The 9,418-nt window shown below is 41.6% G+C and overlaps 1 protein-coding gene across 6 annotated transcripts in view; it reads left to right on the top strand.

Moving 5' to 3' along the window:
* The window catches only part of LOC129775105 (zinc finger protein chinmo), a 231,114-nt gene that overhangs the window by 208,451 nt on the left and 13,245 nt on the right, over positions 1-9,418 (top strand). For all 6 annotated transcript variants that reach the window (XM_055779378.1, XM_055779380.1, XM_055779376.1 and 3 more), the window contains 4 exons: positions 2,739-2,959; positions 3,027-3,514; positions 8,877-9,021; positions 9,103-9,307. In XM_055779378.1, the coding sequence (XP_055635353.1) occupies positions 2,739-2,959; positions 3,027-3,514; positions 8,877-9,021; positions 9,103-9,307 (1,059 nt within the window). The remainder of the gene's footprint in view (positions 1-2,738; positions 2,960-3,026; positions 3,515-8,876; positions 9,022-9,102; positions 9,308-9,418) is intronic.

Below are 9,418 nucleotides of genomic sequence, written 5' to 3' on the forward strand. Positions count from 1 at the left end.
CTATACAAAGCGTATTGTTTATAGCGAACATTCGAGAGGGAACCCAACCAAAGAATCAATCGCAATTCTAGGCTATTCAGAGGACTACGGGACCAATGATATAAATAGGGCATGAAATGTTAAGAACAGAGTCAGTCTCGAATAAACTAGCGATCAGTATAGATCAAGCGTCTTGACTATATTCGATCTCACCACATCATCGGGTAGCCAGCCTACTCTACTCCACTCCTCGGAACTCTGCTCAGATACCTCTCTGGGCGGAGACATAAACTGGCGCTGTAGACAGGATTCTCTACTCTACTCATCTCAACACTCTGGATCTCCGCTTAGAACCTATCTAGGCGGAGACAATCTGTCAATGTCAAAACGTTAATCAAATCAACATTTTCAACTAGGTGAATTCCACGAACGAGCAACGCTTAGTAATTGTTAAAAGTTACTACCGAAATTCGGAGTCAGTGGTTGTAACTTTAAGAGCGCTTACTGCAGTTTTCAGCCGTATTAATCGTCCCAGCCGACAGGCTACGCAAAGTTTAGTAACCAAATTTTAGTTGGATGTTCCCGTGTCCCGTGGACGAAAAGCCGCCCCAACCCAAATAAGTCAATTGCACGGTGTTCTTAAGAAATGGGTTGGGTATGCAACTTTAGAAGAGCTCAGAGACAACATCCACCATAAAATTCGCAACATTCCTGTCGAAATATGTGGCCGAGTAGTGGAAAATTGGGTTTTAACGGATCGATCGCTGTAGACGGGCCCGTGGTGGTCATATGACTGAAATAAAATTTCATTCTTATAATGTAAGAGTTGAACTACAGCCAGAATAAATTTAGGCTCATTTTAATTCTAAGTTTCGAATCAATAAAAACAAAATCGTTCTTGTTTCCGAGTGTTTCCAGCATTTTCAATTGGTCATTCAACAAATTATATGCCTGGAGAAAACATTGTTTAAATTGTTCCTAGTGACAATTTGTTGCCTAATCACTAGTTATGGTCGAACAACTTGATGCGTTAATATGAAACAACTAACAATCTGAATGAAAATATTAAAACGGAAACTTTACCGAAGCAATATCTACTCATCCAACTAATATGTTTTATTGAGGTTAGTATAAACACCTTATGAAACGAACACGGCAATAAGTGGAAGGATATTTAATCCATTGCTTCTGGAGGTGACACTAACCTAGACTAGCTGGCGGGCACCTTGGAATACCTACGCGGGCGACCGGTAGACCGCGGAGTACCGCTTGGCCATCCCTGATATAGTTTCTTTACCATAATTCATGTGGCACCAAACAAAATCGCAGCAAATCGTCTTTCCTTTTTTTTAAGATGACAATTAGAATGTAACACGTTGCTGCCACACGCACTGCGCGCTAACCGCATTGAATTTGGATGTGTAAGCAGGAGAAAAATAATAATGAGTGGAGTGTGTTAGAAAAAAAGATCTATCTACTTGGCCAATGGATAGGAAGGGTGAGGTAGGGATAATATTTATACATTGGAAAGTTATTTTACATATAATGAGTAAAACTGAAGCACACATATAAAAAACTGGATAAAACTGGATAATATTAAAAACAAAGACTATAAAATTTTTGTATAAACTGTTTGACGAGAGAGTAACACTGGAAGAATTCAATATAAACTGAAACGTTGGCAACCCTGGTAGTGACACATATGATTTTCGGAATTTCGTTTCGTCGAATGATCGATAGTTAGTGTTTACATGATCACATCACTTATCTCAGTGAACCCTGATTCTTACCCCTCTCTAATAACAAATATCTCTACCATGATAATCGCTAGGGTTAATCGCAGCTCATTTTTGCATTATTCTGCTTACTCTACAAAAGAAAACGTGCCAAACATTTGGAAATATGTCCGAATTGAAGTATTCGAGTCTCAGCGCCGTTTCGTGTATCAATAAAACGTTCTAATTAGCCTCTAACCCGTTATTTTAACTGACCCCCAGAAACTAAAATGACGCGTTGACAATACCGGCTGACTAACATAGGAAACGGTTAATTTAATGTGAATGCTCCCGAGAAAACAAAAGAATAGAATCACATTGACATTTCTAAAACGAAACATCGTTCAATGGTAGCCTAACTTTCGGCGATTTACTTGAGTCAGTCGTTTGCATCATTTCGTATCAACGACTCGGATTGTTTGCAGTAGCATACAGCGGCGCCAATAATGCAAACACAACAATGTGTGATCACATATTCGATGTGCACATGTTGACTGTGTTACTCAACGAAGTAGCAAAAAAAAGAACCAGATAAGCGATTCATATTCCAGGAAGTATTAACCACCCCCCCCCAAATAAGCCAAAAGCGCAATATGACATCACCGGTTTGGCGCGCAACAAGATGCACGCTTGCGCATACAGTTTCCATTTCAAGGTCTCACCACCAACAACATTCGTAGCTTATGGTAAATATTACGACGAAGAAAGAGCGGCGGTAACAATACGATTGAATTCCCCACTCAATCGGCAGCATAACATATAAAAAATAGTGTCGGAAACAAACTGCATTGCTCCGGGAGATGGGTTTATATTTGTTGACCCAGTGCCGCTGAACGCGGTGATAAATGATGAGCGTATGTTTTTTTTTGAGCGTGTTCCATTCAAGATTGCCTCTAAATTAGGACACCGGCAGACTGGTCGGTGAAATACAAAAATGCGTTTGGTGTTTCATCTAATTTTGGTTTTTTCTATTCTCTTTCACAGCGACGGTATTTAGCGCTCACAAAGTGATTCTGGCAGCATGTTCGAAAAACTTTGCCGACCTGTTTGAGCGGGCTCCGGTCGGCACAGGACAGATTTGCGTCATGCTGGAGGCCACATCAGCTGACAATATGCACGCCTTGCTGGAATTCATGTACAAGGGCGAAGTGCACGTGTCACAGAAAGCGCTGGAAAGCTTTCTGAAGGCCGCTGAGAACTTGCAGGTCAGAGTTGAATGCACACCATTGTAGATAGGATCCGTGGTTCATGATCTTATTCATATTTTCACAGGTCAAAGGTCTCACGACAGAACACGGCAGATTTGCCAGCGCAAATGCCACACAGCCACAGCCATCGTTCAACGAAACGCCAATAAACCTGCCATCACCAGCTGCCCGTCGGCAGCAGCGGAACTCCCTGTCGGCTTCACTCGAATCCATCAACCGGTCCGTCAAAAGTGAGCCACAGGCCGGAAACGGAGGCACCGGTGGAGGTGGCGGAGGTGGCAACGCAACGCCAATGTTTTCAGCCTACCTGCAGCCCACGTACATGCCCCAGCCATATGAAGCAAACTCCCGCAAACGCTCGATACGCAGTCCATTCTACGAACACCAGGAAGCTACCCGGGGCAGTGTGCTGAGGGACGGAAAGGCTAGCGTTGGCAACGACAGTCCAGTGAGTGGCAGCAAAAACTATCGACCTTCGAGCAGTGGATCATCGGCAGCACCCACGGAAGCGGACACGGCACACACGGATCGGGACTCCCCGCAGCAATCGAAGTGAGTAGTTGTTTGACGGGACTGAGCTTTTCTTTTGATTGATTCTATTTCGTCTATGAGACGACGTTTCAAGAAATGTGTAAACCTTCGAAAATACGCCGTTGCAACTCTTTTTTTTCCAATTCATTTATTTGTAAGGCTCAATCGCATAAGCGTTGCGGAGCCGCTAATTCAAGGTTTGTTTATACAAAGTTTCAACTAATTGCTATGTTTAGTAGGATTCAACCGAATACTCGCGGTTTACTCGTCCGTTGCAACTCTTGTAAGCCATGAAAAATAGTTGCAAATGATAAAATGACAAAAAAAAACAAACAAATTAATGTATTTCGACTACACACAAAATCTTTTCACTGTTGGCTGATTGAGAACCCCATAGCTTTCGCTGTACATGCAACATCAGGTTTACGGAACGAATGGTTCAAATTCCGATCTAGAAATCTCAGCCAGATTTTTTTTTCATATGGAAGGGTGTTTCACGTTGTTTTTTCGTCAATTCAAAAGCCAGACAACAGATATCAGCAATAAGGATCTCACAAAAACGGCTCTCAAGATCAGGAGACGAACAAACTCCTGCTCCTGGTCCGAAGTAAACACGCGTGTTTAGTTGAGCATCCACCGAAAATGTGGCCGATGACCGCTAATCGAGGGATATTGCGAGGTCTGGCATTGTTTTTGTTGATATGCCTTGCTCAACGTTGGTTCTGGATGTTTAAAGCTGAATACCAATTCAGCTTAGTCGTTTTGTCATAACACAAACACGAGTCATCTACAAAAAAATAAGGACGTATTTTACATGTCAGTAAAACACAAACCAGATGTTGGTATTATCCCGAATGGACTCGAAATTTAGAAACAAAGCTTTTGAGCATATCGATAAGTCTCACAGAATACACTGAACAATGATCTAACGTGAATCAGGTTAACAAAAAGTATCAAATTGTACAATATTTTCCGACTAAAAAAATGAAGTATATTTAAGCATGACGCAAAGCGGAGGAGAGTAGTAAGAGGAGATATAATTCTCTCGCATTTATAGTGTACCACGTGATACTGTTCGCGCATTTTATTACGGTAACATTCCACCGTCCAACGGACCAGATTCCGCCATGAAACGATCACCAATCCGAAGAACCAGCGCCCCTACAGTAAGCTTTTGCATATCTATTTCATTCAACAACATCTGGCTGCAGCTTCTTCTGTACGCAAACCCCTTTTTCCTCATGTCTTCCTCGGATTTGACCCGTTCGGGATGCTTCCTTAGTGACGTCCATGACGAAACAATGAGGCTTCGTCAGCATCTGAGTGTACGGTTTCCGGGCCCGTGATTTTCCCACCGTATTTTGCCGTTCGTCACGATTTGGATTCTCCTGCACTTTGTACGTATGCAGTTCCTCCCGGTCCTTGGCTCCCAGACCGAAGCATTGAGATTCCGCTTAAACGCTTTCACGACAGGCTTGTGATCCTGATCACTAATAGAACATCCATTCTGACCGCATTTCTCCTTCCGTCCGAGAATCAGAGTTTCGTAGTAATATTACTCACACGACTCACCCTTGACTGCGCGATTCCAAGTTGTTTTCCGATGTCCCGATGAGAGAGTTGAGGATTTTCCAGGTGCATGCGCAAAATAATTTCGCGACGGACCTTTCGGGTGACGCCATTTTTAAATTTTTTTTCGAAAAACTGACAGCGAGAAAAAATACAGTATAAACAATACACTTTAAGCTACTTCTACCTAAATTATCAAGAAAAAATACCCAATGGATAATTTTCTACAGCGTTTTTTCTGTGATGCAATTTGATGTGGGAAACTCTTTGCCAATAAACTGTTTGTAATTCGTGACGGTTCAGTTATTTTTGTACACTAATGATCTCAAAACCCCGAATAAATATTCCATTAGGCGACACTGAGGCAGATTTGTTGCAGAAACTTATGTCTTATGTTCGGAGATGCAGTAGAACTATCCATGAAATACTATCGATCGTTTTCGGGAATGAGCGTCTTCGAAAGAGGCAAATAACTTTCTTCGTCCAAAACAAAACATTTTCCGGAATATTTTATTTATCAACCAGCGGCTTTGGGATTTCAGCGTCGAAATCTGTTTCTCAGTGTACTCCGGGGCTTTTGTCTTCTTTCGACACTTTATTCTGACTCCTTTTAATGTATTACACATGTACTGGTGGGTACAGTTGACCTTTTTTGTGCGTTATCCCGTTGGGTCATTGAATCCTTGATGTTGAGGACACAGGAAAGAGAACGAAGTCCTTTTGCGTCATCAATTTTGACTGAATTTTTTGCCGAGTTCGTAGAACTTAACCTCAGTGGCCTTTTTATTCCACAATCTTTTCATGTCTGCAGCATTCCTAGTCACTTTGGTACCCTTCTTCAATTTCCGCTTGACAATTTATCGATTGGGCGGAATTGGGAGCAATTGGGAGGATTGTAGTCTTTTTCATTGTAATCGACCACATTGCCACTTAAACTCGACTATAGTGGTAGCTTTCCAAATATGGACAAAACTTCACCGGACCTTTGTGGGCCTTAATAAATCAAAGCAGACGTTTCTGCAGGCACTCTTCCCTATACATTTACGAATCCATTGTCTTGTTTGTGACGAGAACCTTTGTTTTCTGTCCACAGCTGCAAATCGTTTGCCAAATCGAAAACTTCCTAACAAATTTATTATCGAAGACGAACTTAAATTTGCTGGGGATATCTCCTCTGACAGTGCTCTCATAGAATTTCACAGGGACGAATGACCTTTGGGTTAAAGTCCCTTAAAAACAAGAATCGAACCAGAAGACCTTGTTGAAAAACTTTAGAGCGCTTCATTTGGTCAACAGATTTTGTTTCAGCGTCGTAGTCCGAGAATCCCGGGTTTGCCTCAATTGTGCTCAATACCTTCAACCTCCAACCTTCTTCCGATCGTAAATTCCACCACGATGCGTCCTCTGAACCATCCGTATAACAGTTGTACGTTCATGGATACGTTCCAGCACATCATACCCGACCTCGCCACGGATTGCTGATGTGGGTGTCCAAAATCAAATTTATTCTATCGGCTTCCATCCTGCACAACTTTTTCAAAACAAAACAGATCAACGTGAAATTTTTAACGTCGAATAATACAGCTTTTCAAAAAAAAAACAGGAAGTGGGTTATATCTGTGATATGACCGCAAGGGTGACGTAGGACTATCGTTGCTCTAGTGATCATTTATTTTTAGTCGCATCTGAATTAATTCTGAATGAATGAATGTTTGGGGGATTTCGAAAACGAGAGCGTTACGTTGAAGGCACAATATTCAGCAAAAGAAGCAATCGCACAAAAGTTGTATAATACATAATACATTGCATGTAATGTGATATGATTTGTATTCCATTTCCAAGAGACGAATGAACTCTCAGAGTTTAAAGTCTCTCTAATTCAATACCTTCCTTCCTTCCTTCCATTTCCAATAGACAAAATGTCTGTTGCATCAAATCAGTCTACATAATTTTTGCGTTCGCTCCCTTTCTCACAACACCCATTTCTCGTTTGATAAATTGTTGAGTAAACATCGTTTGCCAGTGCGCGTAGAGCGGGAATTCCTTCTTAAGATTCAGATTCATTGCACGTTGATCGTACTTGATTGAAAAATCACTGTTGGCGAGATTTTCAGGATCTTTTAAGCAGATCGCAATCCATTGTTGGACACAGCTAAAAGACTTCGTATCCGTTCTATCTGACCAACAATTTCTTCCTTCTAGCAAAAAGATAATACAATTTTAGATTTCCCAATTTTTCAGTAAATTCACCTCGTTATCTTTTCTCTGATTACGCTTTGTTTTTCTTTGATATTTTTTGACATTTAATTTTCTTCTTATTTTTTTCTAATCTGCTAATCATCCTTCTTTATCGTGATCCATCTAAATGGTTCACTGCTCTCGCCGAGGGAGCTTTCCATGGCCGGCCAAAGAAGCCGTAACAATCACAAAACCAAATGTATTTGGTCGCAGTATTATATGGATGGAAAACATTCGCTCTTGCGCTTGAATGTATTTTTCAATTCCAAGGGGAACTGGCAGATTATTTTTCAGCAACGATGGCATCTTTCCGGAATCTTCTCGATGCTGGATGGCAGCCAAACTAAAAGAAGGCACTATTTTTCGAACGCATTTTCTCATGGGTCGAAGTCAAAAGGGTGTGCGAGTTGCCTGAATTGGAGATGCTTCGGTATCAAGGAATAATCAAGTCAGTAATCAAAATTAATATGGATGGAGCACCAGACGAGAACCTTCGTTTTTAAAAAGATCATGGATATTTTTGATTTGTCATTTTAATAAATTGGATCTTGATGCAAAATTCGTTGCTACAAATGCTCCAGAAGGCAGTGCCTTCAACCGAGTTGAACGATATCCCAAATAAAGCGACTCGTCACATAAGGACGTCCCAGTAATTTTTGCAAGTAGTGGAATGGTACGACAGGAACTGCTGCATTGAACCAAGGAGTGGTTACTTTTGCGTAAATCAACATCAATTTATACCAGCCCATTCCTCTGAGTTAAACGCCAGATGGTTTGAAAGAACCAAACCCAACAGATGCGAGCATTATTATTCCATCTCTGTTTGTTCGAAATTCTATGAACTTGTCAAAAGTTCTTCCGAAGTCACATCCAATCCGATTTGGCCAGATGTATGATTTTGCGATGACATTTTCGTTATGTACTTAAAAAAAATAAAGTGTTATGAAAAATTTTCAAATGACTTCGACATAGTGTATAGATTATGCTATGTTAGCGTTTCGCAGCCTAAGGGGAGGGGGGTGAGCGTTACCTACTGCTACACAGAGTAGGGAAGGGAGAGCCGTTACAAAAACCGTATTTTTAGCGTTACGTAATTTGTGTACCACGTCTCCGCTATCTCCTGACAGCTTGCATGGCGATCTTGCTCGACAAGTTGCAAAATTTCATCGCCTTTTCCAGTGACTTGCCAACCAGTGCGAGGTTGATCTTTGACATGAAATTTACAGATTGAAATCGAACAAACTTTTCTTGCGTCCTGTGCATTTCTTCGGAAATTTCATTCATTTTCAAATCAGTATAACTTTTGACACGATTGGTAAATTACCAAACTTTGTTCACAAAAAAACATAACCTCAAATGTCATCTTCTTCTTCTTCTTTTTGGCTTTAAGAGGGTTTAAACTTTCCAGTTCATTCGCCTCTAGCCAAATGTCATCGTTCAGGCACGCGTTCTTCGGCCCGATATATTGAATTAGAGTGACTCGATTTATGACCATCAACACTATCTAGTGACAAATAATCGCCGATACATTTTGAGTGACTCACTATTTAAGTGAAATTTTGCTCATTCGTTGTAGTCGGTACGAGAACCACAGCCCCAGCACAACACATCACGGCAACGGAAACGGACCTGTCTCATCGAACACGCTAGATCGGGATGAACAAAGCGAACGGGCGTTATCTGAGGTCAAACTCAAAGTTGAAAGCAGGGAAGGAAACGAGGTATGTATCCCAATTTGGAACGAATCCGAAGACCGTTCCTAATTTGCTCAAACCATTCAACTAAATCAATTCTTTTTTCAGGCTGGCGCTGAAGATCTACGAGTGAAAATGGAAATCCGACCGATACAATCGCCGCTGACCTCTTCCGCACCGCCGACGCCAACTACACCAGTGGGATACATTAACGTGAAAGGTGGCCTGCCGGGTGGACTGGATGGAACGATGCCCTCTGTTGACATGCTAAGTATGCTGAGTGCCCAGCGGGAGAGTGTGACCACTGCTGACGGTAAGTAGAAGTCGAACCCGCTCTACTAACATATCTCTCTCCCGAGAATCTCCGAGGCACCGAGGATAAGATTAGAAAGTGGCTTAACCCAAACCTCCTCTCTAATCCCAG

Source organism: Toxorhynchites rutilus, chromosome 3, assembly GCF_029784135.1.
Source record: "Toxorhynchites rutilus septentrionalis strain SRP chromosome 3, ASM2978413v1, whole genome shotgun sequence".
Classification (NCBI taxonomy): Eukaryota; Metazoa; Arthropoda; class Insecta; order Diptera; family Culicidae; genus Toxorhynchites; species Toxorhynchites rutilus.